Source organism: Pristis pectinata, chromosome 2 (assembly GCF_009764475.1).
Source record: "Pristis pectinata isolate sPriPec2 chromosome 2, sPriPec2.1.pri, whole genome shotgun sequence".
Taxonomy (NCBI): Eukaryota; Metazoa; Chordata; class Chondrichthyes; order Rhinopristiformes; family Pristidae; genus Pristis; species Pristis pectinata.
In genome coordinates this window covers 65,060,352-65,080,737 of record NC_067406.1, presented here as the reverse complement: position 1 = coordinate 65,080,737, position 20,386 = coordinate 65,060,352, and the positions used below count along the sequence as shown (strand labels likewise).

Sequence of the window (20,386 nt, the reverse complement as noted above, 5' to 3'; positions counted from 1 at the left end):
ATTACGCAGGCAGAAGGGATTAGTTTAGTTAGGCATTTAATTACTAGTTTAAATTAGTTTGGCACAACATTGCAGGCCGAAGGGCCTGTTCCTGTGCAATACTCTTCTATGTTCTTGGTTATGATGCAGAAAGCACTTTGGTAATCCAAGTCAGGAAACCTGAGTACAGTTATTAATTTACTGAGCTGCCCCATGCTCTCACTCTGTCATGTCAAGAATTGTGCCTCAACACAATAAACTTTCAGCAACACCCAGCCTTTACTTCCTATGTATTTCATGATTCTGCCATTTATCCACTCCCATGCACTGTGATGTGCCTTTCTCACTCTCATTCAAAGCACCACGCTCATCAAGAGACTACTCACTCACAGGTTTGTTTCTTCTCTCGTTGTGGGATAACTAACAGCAAAAACACAGTGAAGGACTGGAGATGGTTTTACCGTTAATAGTCTCACTCTACGACCCAGAGGAAACAGGCCTGGTGATCTGCATCCTTCTTGGTCAAAAGACAGAGGCCTTGAAAATTCCATTGCACAGCTCAGAAAATAAAGTGCCATGCAATTGCAAATAGATTTAATATAGAGAGGAGTGATATTTTGTGCACTTCTGTGTGTCTTAGCACCCAATGTGAAAACCAAACCCTCAATTTTTTGAAGATTTTCCATTGGGATAGCACTTTCTTTTAGCAATAGGCTCCCCCAAATAATGTTAACAACTGTACAATAGATGAAATTCATCCCCAGCTTTATTTTTCAATCTCAATTGTCAGAAAATTGAGTGTTTTCATATACTCACAGAACAACTAGCTTTTATAACCCCAATAATAATAGATAATCAAGGGGTTACAGCAAGAGAACTTAAAACAATCTGCATCAATAAAAAGAAGTATCAGGCAAACTAAAGAGGCTGAAGGCTGACAAGTCCCTTGGACCTGATGGCCTGTGTCTCAGAGTCTTAAAGGAAGTTGCTGCAAAGATAGTGGATGCAGTAGATGTAATCTGCTAAAATTCCCTCGATTCTGCGGAGGTTCCAGGGGATAAGAAAACTGCATGCCTAATGCCAGTATTCAGGAAAGGTGGGAAACAGCAAGTTGTAAACTAGACGTCAGTTAACCCCGTCATTAGGAAGAAGCTGGGATCATCTCCTGTTAAAGAGATAATAATAGAATTGGGCCTATTCTCACTGCAACTTAGAGGAATCTGAGGTGATCTTATTGAAACATGTAGGTCTTTGGGGGCGGTGGGGGGGTGGGGGAAGGGATGGGATTCTGAGAATGCTGCTGATAGGATGTTTCCCCTCATGATGGTAACTTTGACTAGGGAGGATAGTTTCAGTACAAAGGGTACACCACATCAGGTGGAATTAAGGAGTGATTTCTTCTCTCAGAGGGTCATGGTTTTTTGTAATTCTGTAGTATAGAGAGCTGTGAAGATGAAATCATTTAATACCTTCAAGGCAGAGACTGACAGAAAATTGAACTACATGGGAAACTTCTTAAGACAGCTTTGTCACAAAGTCATATTATTTTATTTTATCTTCCAGGGACTTCACATAAATCAAGTGCTGTAGGATATGCATGAGAATTATTCCTCACAGGATTTAATTTCTTCTGAGGATGTACCATTACAGGTTACTTAATTGAAAGATACAAAACCCCTTAAGGGTCTTGACAGGGTGGACAAGGAAAGGATATTTTCTCTTGTGTACGAATCTAGAACTATAGGTCACTGGTTAAAAATAAGGGGTCACCCCTTTAAGACAGAAATGTGCAAAAAACATTCTCAGAGGATTATCAGTCTTTGGAACTCTCTTCCTCAAAGAGCAATGGAAGGAGATTTTTTGGAAGGATTTGAGGCACAGATATATAGATTCTAGATAAGCAAGTGGGTGAAAGATTATCAGGGTAGATGGGAATACAGAGCTAAGGTCACAATCAGATCAGTTGTGATCTCACTGAATGGAGGAGCAGGTTTGAGGGATCAAGTGGCCTACCCAAGCTCCTAATTCACATGTTTCTATATCCCCTCTCAGAGGTAAGTGATGAGCGTCTTTGTCTTCATCTGGTTACTATCATCTCTACTGTCCAGCTGATAGTCACATAGCTCCTGTTATATGTAAGGAATTGGCAGTTTAGGAGATTTTAATGAGGTCCTTCTCAAATTAATTTTATTTACCTTTAAATGTGATTCCAGTTCCTAGGAAATAAACTAGTACTACAAAAGTGTAAGTGAGCTGCAGGTCAGGTAAGTATTTAAACTTGTGATTACTCCATTTGAATAAAACCTCATTTATTACAGTTAGCTTCTCAATTCCTTCTGACAAGGTTGTGGAAGAGTGCTTTCTGGTTAGTTTCCCAGCCCAAGGAAACCTTTGCTGCACATGTTAAAATTGAAGCTAAATAAAATTTAATTGAAAATGAACTTCATTAATGCTTCCTTAGGACATTAATTGCTTGCAATCAGTATCTGCTTGACAGCTCTAATTAAGGTCCCAACTTCCTGGAGAATGGTACTTGCTGGCAGTTAAATGTGTGTCCCTAAATAGAAGAGACTAGAAATGGATATGGATTGTGGCTATCATCTCAAATTCATTTATTTTACTATCTACCCACCCTGAGAAGTTTAAATTTTCCCCAATCTGTTTGATATGGGCAATGCAATACTCAAAAACTGTGACAAATTAGTTCAGTGACATACAGGTCTAGTGACATCAGAACACTTTCCTTGCTATTATTATAGACATTTAAGTTTCACACTCAAAAATGAATGAAATAATCGATAAAATAGGATAAAAACAATACCCTGTTTACCTGGAACAATTACAAGACAATGTAGTTCAAATGTGACAGAACAACATCTTGCTCACAGAATCAGATAGGATGACAATAGAAACAGCTGTCCTTTTCTTCCCCACAACCCTCTCTGAAAACTGGTGCAACTTCTTATATTACAAGTACTTATCCAATTCTTTTTTGTCTAGAACTACTGAATCTTTATCCACTATCCTCTGGACAAGGCAATCCAGAAAACAATGAACTACATAAACAAAAGAAATCTCTGCATTTTCCCTCTCATTCTTTTGAAAATTACCTCTGATTGCCAGAATTCTGAAAATAGAAACAGTTTCTCCCTACCTAACCTTACCTAAAACACTCATAATATTGAATACCACTATTACGTCTCACCTTAATCTTCCCTGCACAGAAGAGCTCTTAATATTCCGGCAACAATTAGGTCAGCAGAATTATAAGAGGCATAATGGGCCCCATCATGCTGACAGCTGGCCAGCAGCTATGTGTAGAAGCACTAGCTGGTTGCAGTGCACATTCCAGACTTGTATACAGCATTGCAGGAGGTTGGTGCATTTGACCTGCTTGGCTGCTGAAATTATCACTGAGCCCAATGGATGTTTCATAAAGGACTGAGCTTCGAGATTGGATGCACTTCATACCTGACCTCTTAGCTTTAGGCCAGCCATGGCTGGCACATCTAGTGTGGCCCATTCACTTGAATGGAGCTGCTGACCTGCACTAAAAGGGTAAACAAAGTTAACAACTTTGATTATGTTTACTTTATTTTATTTGAAAGTAGTGTTTCAATTAATTTACATGCGTACATTGTAGTTTAAACAGATATGTTTTTTTTAATTACCTTGGGTATCAGGTTGAATGTGGGTAAGGAGCCTCCTCCTAATTCCCACCAGGTCTCTTCTTATCTCTGCTGATCAATTAGTGCTCCCTGTGTTGAAAAATACTTGAAGGAAGCACTGAAAGTAGCAAGGACACAGAATATACTGTGGTTGGTGATTTCAATGTCCACTATCAAGAGTGGTTTGGAAGCACCACCACTGACTAAGCTGGCCCAGTCCTGAAGGACATAGCTGCTGGATTATGCAGCAGATGGTGAATCATAAGCTTACTTCTCACCATTCTATGTGTGGCAGAGGTATCTCTTCATTATAACATTGATAGTTGTGATTACTGCTCTATCCTTGTGAAGAAAAAGTCCTGTCCTCACAGTCATTGTATTTGTAGCCCCTCTGTTGTATTTTGTGGCTCCACAATTGTGCTGAATGGGACAAACTTATAACAGATCTAGTAGCTCAAAACTGGGCATCCATGAGGATCACCAGCAACAGCAGAAATGTATAAAAATAATGTGCAGCCATATGACCCAGTATATCCTTCATACAATCATTATAATTAACCTTTGTTTAATGAGGAGTGAAGAACAGTGTGCCACTGGCAGCATCAAGCATACCAAAAAATGAAGTGCTAACATGGTTAAGTGGTAACAATGGATTACATGAGTGCTAAACAAGATAAACAATATGCAATTGACAAACATAAGCAATCTCACAACAAACAGATCAAATTGAAACTCCACAGTTCTGCCTCACCTAGTCATCCCCTTGAATATCCCCATCCTCAATGATGTCAAAGCTCAGTACATGAGTGCCAAAAGGTAAGGCTGAAGCATTTGCAACCATGATTGGCCAGAAGTACCACTGATGATCCATCTTGGCTTCTTCATGAAACTGTCACCATCAGATATTTCAATCTGCAATCAATTCAACTCACTCCACATGATATCAAGAAATTGCTCAGTATACTGGATAAAGCAAAGGCTGTGGGACCCAGTGACATGCTGGACTTCTGACTGAAAGTATGTCCTCCAGAACTAGCTATGCCTTAAGCCAATGTGGAAAATTGTCTAGGAATATCCAATATACCCAATATGTCACCCAACCACTCTCCCTTCAGTCTTCAGGAATGTGATGAAAGATGTCATCAACTGTGCTATTATGCGCCACTTACTCACCAATAACATGCTTATTGATGCCCAATTTGGGTTTCACTCGGACCATACCATTTCAGACCTCATTGTAGCCTTGTTCCAAGCATGGACCATACAAATGAATTCCAGAGATGAGATGAGGGTAACTGCACTGACATCAAGGTGGCATTTGTCCAAGTGTGACAACAAGGAGCTGTGGTAATACTGAAGTCAATGAGCATCAAGGGGAAAATATTCTAACAGCTGGCTCCAAACCTCACATAAGGAAAGATGGTTGTAGCTGTTGGAGACCAATCATCCCAGCCTCAGAACCTCACTGCAGGGATTCTGGAGGGTAGTCTCCTTGGCCCAATCATCTTCAGCTGCTTCATCAATAACCTTGCTTCCACCATAAGGTCAGACGTGGGAATGTCTATTAATGTTTGCACAACGTTCAATTCTATTCACAATTCCTCAGCTAAGAAGCAGTCCATACCTGTATGCAGCAAAACCGAGAAAACGCTCAATCATGGGTCGATAAGTGTTAGCTAAGGTATGACTCAGACTGTTAGAGAATGTTTCCCTTGGTGCCCATTGACTTCATGTTTATCACAGCTCCTTGATTTGGCATACGATCAAATGCTGCCTCAATGTAAAGTGGCAAGTAACATATGTGCCAAAAATGTGATCAATGATCTTTGACGTTCATTGATATTACCATCGCCAAACCCGTCTCCATCAACATCCTGGGGATCACCTTGAGAAAAAAATTCAGCGAAACCAACCAGATAAATACCACAGCTAAAAGAACAGATCAGAAACTGGGTGACTCACCTCCTGATACTCCAAAGGATTTCCACCATACATAAGGCATAAAGTCAGAGGAGTATGATGCTATACCCTCCACATGCCTTCATGAGTGCAGTTAAATCAAGACTCAAGATTCTCAAAACCATCCAGTACAAAGTAGTCAGCTTGACTGGTATTCCATCCACCAACTTAGGCATCCATTCCCTCCACCACTGGCACAGTGGCCACAGTGTGTACCTTCTACAAAATGCGCTGCAGTAACTTGGCTACGCCACTTCAACAGCACCTCCCAATGCTACAACCTCCACCACTCGGGCAAGCATTTCAGGTACATGGGAATACCACCAACTGCATGTTCCACTCCAAGCCCTGCACACTTCTGACTTCGAAACATATTATTGCTTCTTCTTTGAGGCTGGGTCTAAATCCTGAAGCTCCCTTCGAAAAGCATTGTGGGAGTACCTTGATGGGAAGGACTACACTGGTTCAAGGAGGTACCATGATCTACTCAGGGGAAATTAAGAATGGGCAATAAATTCTGGCTTTGCTAGCAGTAACCAAATCCCAAAATATGAATAAATAAAAAGGCAGTGCAGCCTATCTTACAAAGCTATCTCAGAAGTCCTCAACACAAGTTCCTAACTTCCAAGTCAATTACCACTGGACATACAGGCAGCTGATGGTGCAGCTGTATAATGTAAGGCTATGGAAAAGCTCCTCAGGAATTGCTGCAGCGATGTCCTGGTAGACTGATTTAAGGTGAGTTTCATTCAAGTCACACAATATCAAACAATCAGCATTGGTATTGGTTTATTATTGTTACTTGTACAGTGAAAAACTTGTCTTGCATACCGTTCATACAGATCAATTCATTACACAGTGCATTGAGGTAGTACAGGGTAAAAACAATAACAGAATACAGAGTAAAGTGTCACTGCTACAGGGAAGTGCATGCAGGTAGACAATAAGGTGCAAGGTCAAACACAGTAGATTGTGAGGTCAAGAGTCCATCTCATCATATAAGGGAACCGTTCAATAGTCTTATTACCATGGGATAGAAGCTGTCCTTTAGCCTGGTGGTATGTGCCCTCAGGCTCCTGTATATTCTGCCTGATGGGAGAGGAGAGAAGAGAAAATGACCCAGGTGGGTGGGGTCTTTGATTATGCTGGCTGCTACACCAAGGCAGCGAGAGGTATAAACAAAGTCCATGGAGGGGAGGGTGGTTTATGTTATTTGCTGGGCTGTGTCCACAACTCTCTGCAGTTTTTTGTGGTCCTGGGCAGAGCAGTTGCCATACCAAGCCATGACACATTTAGATAGGATGCTTTCTCTGGTTCATCGATAAAAGTTGATCAAAGGTGACATGCCAAATTTCTTTATCCTCCTGAGAAAGTAGAGGTCCTGATGAGCTTTCTTGGCTGTGTGTCTACGTAGTTGGACCAGGACAGGCTATTGGTGATGTTTACTCCTAGGAACTTGAAGCTCTGAACCCTCTCGACCTCAGCACCGTTGACGTAGACAGGTGCATGTACACTGCCCCCTTTACTGAAGTCAATGACCAGCTCTTTTATTTTGCTGACATTGAGGGAAAGGTTGTTGTCATGACACCATGTCACTAAGCTCTCTATCTCCTTCCTGTACTCCGACTCATCATTATTTGAGATACGGTCTACTACGGTGGTATCATCTGCAAACTTGTAGATGGAGTTAGAGCAGAATCTGGCCACACAGTCATGAGTATATAGGGAGTAGAGTAGAGGGCTGAGGAAGCAGCCTTGTGGGGCACCAGTGTTGAGAATAATCATGCTGGAGATGTTGTTGCCTATCCTCACTGATTGAGGTCTGTTGGTCAAAGTCAAGGATCCAGTTGCAGAGGGAGGTGTTGAGTCCCAGGTCTCGGAGTTTGGTGATGAGTTTGCTTGGGATTATAGTATTGAAGACGGAGCTGTAGTCAATATACAATAGTCTAACGTAGGTGTCTTTACTGTCCAGATGCTCCAGAGATGAGTGTAGTAATTGGCCAGCAATTTTATTGGGGCAGCAATATAAACATAGAGGCAATGAGTGAAGGTTAGAGATTTGGTATTCTACACCAAGTCCTCGATCTGTCTTCTCAGACTCATTCTACCAAAAACAAGGCATAAATCAGGAGCTCCTTACTTTCCTGGGTCAATGCATTGCCACTAACACTCAAGAAACAGGACAGCATCCAAACTAAGACAGAAGAGAGACTTCAGATGCTGGAAATCTGGAGCAACACACACAAAATGCTGATTGAACTCAGCAGGTCAAGCAGCATCCATGGAGGGAAATGAACAGTTGACATTTCAGGCCAAGTCTCGGCCCGAAACGTTGACTGTTCATTTACCTCCATAGATGCTGCCTGACCTGCTGAGTTCCTCCAGCATTTTTTGAGTAGAGCATCCAAAATAAGATAGTTTGGTTGATTGGCACCCTAAATACTCATTCCCTTCGGCACCTGTGCACTTTAGCTGGGATATGTGCCATCAACAAAGTGCACTCCAGCAATTCACAAAAAGTATCCATTTACAACTCCAAAATTCATGACATATAACACCCAGAAAAGCAAAGGCAACAACCACAGGGGTACATCACCACAGGCAGGTTCCCCTCCAAGTCGCGCACAATCCTGATGTGGACACATATCTTCCTTTCTACATTATTGCTGGAACAAAATCATGGAATTCCCAACCTTACAGCTCTGTGGAGTATCTTCTATACAACAATTGAACAGCAAATGCTAGCCTTGTTAGCAATGCCCAGATCATCTGACATCAGTTCTGCAAGCATCTTGAAGTTACATGGAGCAGTCATTTTCAATTTCATTTCAACTCTTTACCAAGTTGTCTTCAGTGATTTCATGTGGGATTTTGTCTAGCTGTGGTTAAATCAGCTGCTTAAAATGTTCCTACTGCTCAAAACTTTATTTCTTTTTCCTCTGTTTTCCTAATTTTATTTCCATGCTTAAAATATACTGGAATATGAGCCAAAGAGAAGTGTAAGCATGTGAATAGCATTCATAATTGTCATTTGAACATAATGGTAATAACTTGGAGCAGCTGTTCATTTCGGTATGCCCTTACAAAATCTTTATGCTCAATCTCATTTTTCCTACAAATACTCCATATGTTCCATCTAAAAGCCCACAGTACTAGTGTGGAGCATGAAACAAACTAAGCTTTTAAAGCGATGAAATGCTTTAATTATTAGAGACTTACAATTAATGCTATGTGATGAAAACTTCAGAAATTCCACTACCTCTTTGTACATTCAGAATCCAGAACATTCAGAACATTTCAAATTGGTGCAAAATGAAATACGCTAAAGTATGCACTAATACCATATTTCTGGTATCATCCTAAGCAAGGTGGATTATGATGATTATTCTACAATATTTGGTAAATGTTAACAAATGAACACAAATCATAATTGACCTCTGGAAGAACAAACTTCTCCGTATGAAGTACAGGATGCATTTTTGACTTGGTGACTCAGAAGACTGAGCTGCTGGAATCTAGAACAAGGAGCAATCTGCTAGAGAACCTCAGCGGGTCGAGCAGCATCTGTAGAGGGAAAGGAATTGTTGACAAATCCTTTCCTCCCACAGATGCTGCTCGGCCCGCTGAGTTCTTCCAGCAGATTGTTGTTTGCTCTACGTTTTTTACTTCATTGCCTTGGCAGGAATCTGGAATCCATCTGATTTTCTCTCCATGGAGTCTGGCAGATAACAATCCAAGTGGTGAATACAAAGATATTACTATCTTTCTAATTTAATGATGACTGGAACAATTATGATAATGTCCAATAAACTCTTTTACTATCTTTTTTTCTGTTCACAAGGGGGACTGGTATGGCATATTAAAGCACAATCTTAATGTTACTGCAGAAAGTATGACAGTAAGTAGGTTTCCCTTTGCAAACCATGCATTAATATTCACATTTGGGAAATAATTTATATTTATAACGCACCTTAGCACATCCACAGGACAACCTTAAGCATTTTACAGTTGATAGATTGCATTTGATGTGAAATTACCTGCCAAGGGATTCATTCCCAGTCAGTGGCACTAAATACACTATACAACATCATTATGTTGTACTCTGGCTCTGAAATCCATTCTACTGAAGTCAGAACATGGTGACACTTCTAAATAGTTTACTGACAATGGATGAATATCTAGATAACGGTTGTATGGTAGGGAAATATGACAGGCAATATGCATACTGCCATGTTCTAAGAACAGCAAATCAAAGATAAGACGATTTTCTTATGGTGATAATAAACATTAAAAATGCTGGAAAAACTCAGCAGGTCAAGCTACATCTGTGGAAAGAAAAACAATGTTAATGTTTCAGGCTGGAGACACCTTGTCAGAACAGGGGTTACTGGTTTGGGGATGAATCCTGACTGTGACAACTTCAAGCTCTTTGGAATGTTTATAGCCAAATTTATGCTGGAATTTGAATCTACAACTTTGTAGCCAGGCTGATGCTAGCAACTGAACAAAGTTTAGGTGGTAGAAATGACTTCAATTTCTGCTTTAGCAGAATTGTGAAAAAGGGCATTAGAGTTTCTTTACAACATAAAAGATTATAGCACAGATTAATTGGCTATGGTATGATTCCATAATCAGTCAAAATGTAGGTTGGCGATTGTACAGGTGTGCCAAATGACTAGTTGGTGAGCCATGTTTTTACATTACTCCCTGTGGGAGAAATGTCATCTCCAGTCACATTCATATTTCCACATGACATAGAAGGAGGCTATTTGGTCCATTGAATTTATGCTGGCTCTCAAAGCTAATTTCTCACCCCTATGCCCCTACTATTTCCTTGCAACTTATTATTTCTCACACATGCCCATTGTTGTTTGTCATCTATATCAACGATTTGAATGAGAACGTACAAGGCATGGTTATAATAAGTTTGCAGATGACACTAAACTAAGTGGTGCTGTAGACAGTGAAGATGGTTATAAAGAATTATAGCGGGATGTTGATCAGCTGGGTAAGTGGGCCAAGGAATGGCAAATAGAGTTTAATTCAGATAAGTGTGAGGTGTTGCATTCTGGGAAGACAAACGAGGGTACAACCTCCACAGTGAATGGTAGGGCCCTGGGAATAATTGTAACACAGAGGGACCTATCAGTACAAGTACATGGTTCCTGAGAGTGGTGTCACAGGTAGACAGGGTAGTGAAGAAGGCTTTTGGCATGCTGGCCTTCATCAGTTAGGGCACTGAATATGGAAGTCAGGATGTTATGTTGCAGTTGTACAAAATTTTGATGAGGCCACATTTGGAATATTGGTTACCCTGCTGACAGAAGGATGCCATTAAGCTGGAAAGTGTGCAGAGAAGGTTTATGAGAATGTTGCCAGGACTTGATGAATTGAGTTATGGAGAGAGGTTGAGCAAGCTAGGACTTTATTCATTGGAGTGTAGGAGAATGAGGAGTGATCTTATAGAGGTGTATAAAATTATGAGGGGCATAGATAGGGTGAATGCACACTGTCTTTTTCCCAGGGCTGGGGAATCAAGAATGAAAGGGCATAGGCCTAATATGAGAGGGGAAATTTTTAATAGGAACCTGAGGGGCAACATTTTCACCCAGAGGGTGGTCCATATTTGGAATGAGCTGCCAGAGGAAGTGGTTGAGACAGGTATTTTAACGAAATTCTAAAGACATTTGGATAGGTAGATGGATAGGAAAGGTTTAGAGGGATACAGGCCAAAGGCGGGCAAATGGGACAAGCTTAGATGAGCATCTTGGTCGGCATGGACCAATTGGGCCAAAGGGCCTGCTTTCATGTTGTATGACTCTATAACTCTATGGCCATTATAAGAAACCAGCCCACCTAGGGGAAATCAACACAGTCACAGATAGAACGTGCAAACTCCACGTAGACAGTACTCAAGGTCAGATGCAAATTTGGCGAGGCGATGGGCTGGAGAGGTTTCTGAATCTCTGAGACAGCTGTACTACCTGCAGCACCACTCTGCCACCACCTAATTTAATTCTTAGTTGTGTCCTGCAAAATCTGATGGAAAGTTTAGCTAATGTATATATTATATGAAAGAACATTAAGGAAACAGAAGGAAATAGTTATATATGAAATTACACTCTACAATTTGTGATCTGATATAATTTTGATGAACAATGTTATTATTTTTATGAATTAACAGATTTATAAAACAGATTCGGTCATGGAGAAAATAAGTACTAACTTGGGGAATCTGATATTTTAACTCAAAATACATCCAACAAACCTTTCAAATTTAGTAACGGGGCAATTCGAGCTCAGCATTTGTTGATTGTTCAGAATTTAAACATGCATGATACTACAAATATAATCTACTGTATATGTAGTAACAAGATTAAATTAATTTTCAATTAGATAATTTAAGTTTGGTCATGGTGAACTCAGAGATTGTATCATTAAAAAAGAAAAGAGATTAAGAAGTTGACTAAAGCAGCTGGCATATCATTGTGAGTTCTGATATGGTCCACATTAGCAATGTTTAATCTGTGTTTTTTAATTTATTCATATGCTTTTAGAGCATTGAATTTGTGATATCAGCAGACAAAGGTTTAATTTTTTAATCTCAAAGCAGTCAGCTGAATAAAATTCTATTCGTACATCTTTTATAATATCAGGGAGGAGGTACAGGAGCCTGAGGATCCACACTCAACGTTTCAGGAACAGCTTCTTCCTCTCCGCCATCAGATTTCTGAATGGTCGATGAACACTACCTCATTATTCCTCTTTTGCACTATTTATTTATTTTTGTAACTTATAGTAATTTTTATGCCTTTATGTCTTGCACTGTACTGCTGCCACAAAACAACAAATTTCACGACATATGTCAGTGAGAACAAACCTGATTCTGGTCTATTATACAGTAAAAAAATCCAAGGTAATTCACAATATTCCATTTCAAAATACATTTAATTACATCCGAGATGTCCAACTTCTTTTCTAACCAGGGCTTCCTCCTGACTGTGGTTGAGAGAGCTTGTACCCATAATGCTGCCATTTCCCACACCTCTGCTCTCACCTCCACCCCTCCAAGACCCAACAGGGTTCCACTTGTCCTCACCTTTCATCCTACCAGCCGACATGTCCAACACATCATTCTCCACCACTTCCGCCATCTCCAATGGGACCCCCATTGCCAAGCATATCTTACCGTCCCCACCCCCTTTCAGCCTTTCGCAGGGACCGCTCTCTCTGTGACTCCCAAGTTCACTCCTCCCTCCCCACCCATTCCACTCTCACCCTAGGAACTTTCCACTTGCCCTGGCATAGGTGCAACGCCTGCCCAGACACCAGTTCCATCATCTCCATCCAGGGACCCAAACAGTCCTTTCAGGTGAGACAGAGATTCATCTGCACCTCCCTTAATATCATCTACTGCATTCGGTGCTCCAAGTGTGGCCTCCTCTACATTGGCAAGACAAAACCCAAACTAGGTGACCAGTTTGCAGAACACCTGCGCTCTGTCTGTAACCGCGACCTGCATCTCCCCGTTGCCAGTCACTTCAACTCCCCCGCCCACACTGTCACAGATATATCAGTCCTCAGCATCCTCCACTGCCAGGAGAATTCCAAGCGCAATCTGGAGGAACAGCATCTCATTTTCCGGCTTGGAACCTTGCAGCCTAACGGCATGAACATTGAATTCTCCTGCTTTAGGTAATCCCCACCCCCTTCCCCATACATCCCCTCCAACCATGCTTCTTCTTTTCTTCCCTTTCCTAACCTCTCTCTCTTTTTTCTACCCTTTTTTTCCCAACCCAATTTTTTTCCACTTTCTCTCCTTACCTTTCACCCATCCCCCAGTGGATCTGCTCTCCCCTCCTCCCCCGCACCTGCCTATCACTATTTCTTACCTGCATCTACCTATCACCACCTTGTGTCCACCCCGCCTCCCCTCATTTGTCCACCTATCACTGCTCTGCTTTTCCCTCCAATGTATTGCATTCCCCTTTTCCAATCTTCAGTTCTGAGGAAGGGTCCTGACCCAAAACGTTGACCACCTGCTTTTCTCCACGGATGCTGCCTGGCCCACTGAGTTCCTCCAGCATCATAGTGTTTCTCATCTCGATTCCAGCATCTGCAGTCCTTTGTTATTCTACATTTAATGCAGTACTATTCATGTTTGTAAATGGCATCGAAAATGCCCATTTATTTCCATTAAACCTTTTACCATGTAGTTAGCAAGAACATGAGTGACAACTGTATTTAAAATGGGTTGGGAACAGTATGGGCTTTCATCCTTTCTGAGATCCTTCTGTTTTGATCCCTCCCTCCCCTCTTCCATCTTTTTTTTGCATTTTAAAACTTGTCCCTCTCTCCACCTTTTCCCAATTCTGATGAAAAATCTTCAACCAGAAACATTTCTTGTTTTTCTCTTTATAGTACTGCCCGATGAATTGAATAAATATTTCTAGAATTGTCTGTTTTTGTGTCAATGAGCATCCTTTCAGTGATGAAATGATACTCATGAAATGTACCCATCCAAACAGTTTTCTCTACAGAAAATGTTTCATTTTAAAATCTTTCTCAAAAATATATGGGAGAATAACGCAAGAGGCGGTATCCGTCTGCCTCAGACTACTATGCTGACCCCATCAGAATTTGAATATTCATGGTGAGATTCATTAACTTACAGACAAATGGAGAGATGCTCAGAACCACAGTGCTTGTTCAACTGCCTCCAGAAACGGGGAAATTAAATGAATTCTATTGGATCCAGAAGCTGCCTTTCCCAACCCTACCACTTCATCCTTGCATATTTCTTGCCACATCAGCTCTATTGTGAGGATAGTGAAAAAGCTCCAAGAGGGTCATTTACTTGCAGACTCCTGGTATGGACAGTTCCCTACCCTTCCCCCATTAATGGTCTCCACATGGGCTGGTGAGATCGTAAGTTTATTTTTCCATTCCCAGGTCAAGGCTACAGGAGCATTGTTGGAAATTTTTGTACTCGGCCTCATCTCATCCTCCATCAATGGCCTTTTTTGGGGTGAGCGCGGACTATGCAGAAATTCTTGTTACCATCTATGTCCCAGCATATTGAAGATCCAAACTAAATTCTGGTTCTCTTGGCACATGCCACACAGTTTCCAAGATAATATGCCAGAAAGGTTAAATAATTTTGCTCCATCAGGTTCCTAAACCTGAGCTTTCTCTAATTAAAAAAGATTTAGATTTATTATTTCAGCACCGAATTTAAACTGCTTATGCACAGCGTTTATAAACATTTCATTAAAAGGTGTAATGAAGCTTTGAATTAAACAAACAATATTTCATTGAAATGGAAACAGATAAATATAAATGGATAATGAGTAATTTAATAGTACCATGCATTATTTCATGACACTCATGGATAATAAAATGTCACCAGACTATACATCATAGTAAGACCAAGAGTTTGATATAAATAATTCCACTTTACTGCTGTGTTCACTTTACAAATTATATTTTACAATTTTAAAACTATTGTATTTAATTATATCAAATCAATAAACATAGCCTTTGCTTAGGCTTTTGGTATTTAGAGAAGTAACTCAATAATTTATTCAACTTCTGGTATTCATTCTTCACAGTTAGAACACTTCAATAGGTCGTGAACAAAGGAACTCACCTTCCCTCACTATTTTGGGGATGGAGCAAGCAAATTAAAACTAATTATTCCTCTTGTTGTCTCCATTTCAAATCCATCTTCTCATTACTCCCCAATTCAGATTAGAGATAAACATCTAGTACAAGTCCAAGGACTACCAAATCTACCTAGACTATACTCCCTCTCACACTGGCTCCTATCAGGATTCTATTCCATATGCCCTGTTCCTCCTCCTGTGTTATATTTGCTCTGATACAAAACCTTCCACACAGGTGCACCTTTCATGTCTTCTGACAGGACTTCGTCCTTAACCATGGCTTCCCCTCTACCACAGTGGACATAATCCTTGATTGCATCTCATCTATTTCCCACACCTCTATTCTCACCCCTTCTTATCATGGACAGAGCAAGGATAGAATTCCCTTGGTCCTCAGCTTCCACGAACAAGCCTCTGCATTCAAAAGTTGGCCTTTTAAAGTTTCTTCCATCTTCCACCTCCAGACACACCTTCTCCTCCCCTTTCAGCATTCTGAGGGACTGTTCTCTTTACTACTCACTTGTCCACTTTCCCATCTCCACCAGCCACTTTCTTTCTCATAACAAACCTCAGGAGATGACTCTTCTACTCTTACCTCATCCTTCCCACCATCTGGAGATCCACATAGTCCTTTTAAGGTGATTCACTTGCAGTTCTTTCATTTAGTTGAAGAAAATTCTTTTGAAAAATCTATATTCTGTAGTCATGTTTAATCTATGATTTGACTAATTGTAGAATCACATAATCAATAAAGTGTTAATAAATATAAACCAGTTCATTTTTTTTTTACATATTGTTACTTTTAATTTCAATATTCAACGTCTCCAACATCAACATTTGTTCCTTTTCAATTTTTGTACAACATGCCATTTTTAATAAAAATGTCTAAATTGTATGTCACTTCCTCTGCTGTGTGCAATGCAACATGTTTAGCTGCAATATGTTCGGAAAGATATTGATAAGGAAAGGGAATTGTGATTGAACCTGCACTGTAATGTTGATAGAGCCAAAGCCTTTAATCATCTGGGACAAGCTTTCAGTGTTAAGCAGGCTTAGGGTAAACCCATTCACTTCTTGCTCCTTAATTCGGATGCCCAGCCATCCATTCTTGATTTCCCATAGAAAAATGACATTACCAAATATCAATAATTATTGATGATTACCTATGACATAAGCCCCAGAATAAAACAGGAAGATGTTTTGTTTAAATCACTGCCCATTTTTCTAAAGACTAATTCACCAAGATCTTACTAAGATCATTACGCTGATGTGTGATAAAATGGACAGTTTTAATTAACTCCTGTAAATAGTCCTAAATTTCCAAAACAATAGCAGAACTTCTTTCCACTTTAATTAAAAAGAATAATATATTGAAATATATTTGACTTCAGGATTAATTGACTTCTGCTTTTGATTAGTGAAGAAGTTTCAATAGAATCCAGAAGAGTTTTCTTCAAACACACTGCTCCACATCGCATTTTTTTTCATCTCAGACATACCCATTTTGGATTCTATTCAACTTTTTAAATTTAGATTACTTCAATCCAATAACCAGACAATAAATGAAAGTAGTTGGAAAACCAAAATTGTTTTGTTCACTTTTGCAGAAATTCACTCACAGCTGAGCTACATTAGAGAGTACAACTTTAATTGAAAATTATATGGAATAAACGTGCACTAAACAATAACATCTTGCATTTATATGTCTTTATCTATTGTAAAACCATGTAAGGTGATGGACAGAAACATTACAGAACAAAATGATCGCATGTAGACTGTGATTTCTGGTGTTTCCTGCCATTTTTGTGCACGTACTGGAGAATTATTAAATTCTATCCCAACAGCTCCCGCAAAAAATCTTTCCTGTATATGTATTGAAACATTGCAAGGTGTTTTGTGCTAGTCAGTAGTCCCTGTGATGTACCAGCATTTAATGAACCATGCAAGTCACGAAGAGGTGGCACTCTCACCTTTCAGTCAGAACCTTGTGGGTTAAACATCACTTCACATATTGGGTACATGACCTGGGACAATTTCCCAAAGAGTTGTATCCTCTTTGTGTCCTCTCTAGCATTTATCCTTCAACTAACATCATTACAGCAGATGATCCACCCATACATCAGAACATCAAAGCATGCGTGGTGAAAATCATTATCATCACTGGGCTTTCCTCAAAAACTTCTATTATTTCTTTTTTCAGTAATCTGCCTAATAACGTTATCCATCACAAAATAATCACTGCAGTCATCACATTGCATTTCCTCTGAAATTCATATAAATTATAAGAATTATTAAGGAATCTTGGGCATTCTTTCTTGAGAGCACTCTGGACAAGAATTTCATACTCTTTAGTTAGATTACTGAAATTTCCACCTATTATTTCAGGTAAAATCCCAGAAGACAAGGCGAAGAAATTCAGTTAGATGGTGTTGCTTTTTTTTCTGCCTTGTGCACCTGAAGGTCACCTACTTCTGGAGTGGGATGTGACTGCCATTTCCAGGTTGAAATGCATCACTCCGGACATTTGACCAGCCGTTTCCAGCTAAGATCCACACTTGTGATAATGCCCTTGCACCACATCAGCCACGCATAAAATGATCAACAAACAATCTTCTGGAGGAATTCAGCGGATTGAGCAGCATCTCCGGGGGACAGGAATTGCCGACGTTTCGGGTTGAAACCCTGCATCAGGACTCAAGATGACGTCGGGGTGTTGCCTGGGAAATTAAGTCATTGTTCCAGGACCGAATGTGATCAATTACTGTTAGAATAACTGTTTTCAGAGTGTTGTTCCCTTTCTAGGAGTGCTATTTAAAGGAGACCACTCCCCAACCCAGTGCTAAGAACGTAACTTAGGTAAGTTCCCTATTATTTTTAACTTACTCGATCTCCTCGGGACAGCCCCCTCCACTTGGTTATCCACCCTCCCAAGTGTAACCGCCCTACCTGCCATTAGCCAAAGCTCTGTTCTCCAGGCACCACAAACACCTCTCACCCCATCTCCCCACACCAAGACCTCAATTTCTGGCTGCGGCCAGTCGCCTGTCTGGATCCAAGTTCTGTTTTGGTCCCTGTCTGTAAAACATCTCTCCCACCTGACTTCAACAGACCTAGCCCCAGTCCTGGACCCATATATTAATACCTGATGTCTTGGGCTTGGATGAGACTGAATTTTGCAGCATGGAGTTCACAAATGAAAATAGTTGGCATGCTGTGCAAATGATCCTTCAGCGCGCTTTTAATATCACAGATCAATCTCTGGGCCAGAATGTTTTGGAAATGACAGATTTGAATTAGATCTTGCTTTAGACAAACAACTGATGAGGTGACTGAGATAATTATGATTTAGCTGCTTCAGAATTATTGTTAAGGTGTCCTGATTGGTTGAAAATCATTCAATTCCCCCTTACAAAACTATTCAACAGCATTAGCTATGGCAAAATACTGCTTCCCTGCAATTTTCAGAGTCACTAAAATCTATGTATAAGAACAATAAAATTCTTTTAAAAAGAAAATATAGCTTTGATTAAAGTGAATTCATGAAATAAATCTAGAAGCCTTCTGTCACCCAATTCCAATCAAATAATGTGTTTCTGACAAAAAAAAGAGTCCCATGATTGAAAAACTGACTCATAGTTAGATCACAATCAGGCAGTTACACAATACTGCATGAAACCCAGTTTTGACATTAATAAATGGTATAAACACAGAATAAAGTAATTTGGCCCTTCCAGCTCAGCTGCAAGAACACTGCTGCTGGTCCACTCTCTGTGGATGAATTTGAGTTCTAAAATTTCAATGTTGACCTATTTTTTTCAATAAGATTACACAATATAACTACATCCCAAACAAATCCACACTTGGTGGTGGAGGCCGATACGATAGGGTCTTTTAAGAGACTTTTGGATAGGTACATGGAGTTTAGAAAAATAGAGGGCTATGGGTAAGCCTAGTAATTTCTAAGGTAGGGGCATGTTCGGCACAGCTTTGTAGGCCGAAGGGCCTGAATTGTGCTGTAGGTTTTCTGTTTCTAGGTTTCTACTAAACATTGTCAGGTTAGCTAATTTTCCACATGGATATTATTGCCCTCTTTATCGAAACAAAACTGGCTGGAAATGATTTTATTTTGTCCATGATGAACAAACCTTATCTCTCCTGTAGTCCACAAGCTAAATGTTGCATTTTAATGAACATTTGTCTGTTTGCCTTTGTATGAAACATTTTAAACATAGAAATGCAATATAGCAAATAATCTTCATCAATCTCAAACACATTTATGGATATAACTGTTCAAATTCAATGTGTTTAACCTCTGTATGTCACTGTCAGGGTTTAAAAGTAATGGATCAGTAACAAACATTTATCCTAATGTAAATAAAGTAACATTTATTGTAATTAGCTCAGTGATATCACCACAGGCATTTAATAGATTAGAAAAAGATTCCACTAACTGTAAAACCTTACTTACCAAAGACAGTCCTTGCAGGCACTGATTCTCTGTTCAACCAAAATGACACTTGTGAGAGTATGACAGTCATGATGCACGGCAGGTAGGTCTGGATCACAAAGTATCCAATTTTCCTTTTCAGGTGGAAATATGTTGTCATGACTTTATATTCGCCTGAAGTGAAAAGCAAATTAAGACTCCGATTGCAATAAAAGGTATAGACCAGTTCTGCTTGTTATGTTTTATTCCAATTATTTACAATATGAACAAATTATAAACATAACCTACCCCTTTTGGTTAACTTAAAATGACCAGTGAGAAAGGTTGAGTTTCATTATCAGTTGATATCCTTCTAGTTTTGTTTTTGCCTGAATTGCCATTCAGAGTAAAGAGATTCAAACTTCAGTAAATGTATCAAAAGCAAATATTAGAAAACAAGTGCCCTGTGAGATCTGTGAACATAAAGTCATTTAATTGGATCTATATGTTCCTGGTTTACAGCAGTGAAATCTAAATATTTTCCAAAGTCAACTGATTAAATTTGCTAACAATGGATAACAAGTTAAATCAATTTCATTAGAGACCTCCATAGATCTTTCCAAGCAATCTGATCAAAGCGCCTACAAAGATACTGCCCTAGACATTCAATCACATTGCACTTGCTTTTA

General features: G+C 39.8%; 1 protein-coding gene across 2 annotated transcripts in view; it reads right to left on the bottom strand.

Annotated features, from left to right (window-relative positions):
• Nucleotides 1-20,386, bottom strand: part of gabra2a (gamma-aminobutyric acid type A receptor subunit alpha2a) — a 152,078-nt gene that overhangs the window by 7,669 nt on the left and 124,023 nt on the right. For both annotated transcript variants that reach the window (XM_052032074.1, XM_052032081.1), the window contains exon 8: nucleotides 19,740-19,892. In XM_052032074.1, the coding sequence (XP_051888034.1) occupies nucleotides 19,740-19,892 (153 nt within the window). The remainder of the gene's footprint in view (nucleotides 1-19,739; nucleotides 19,893-20,386) is intronic.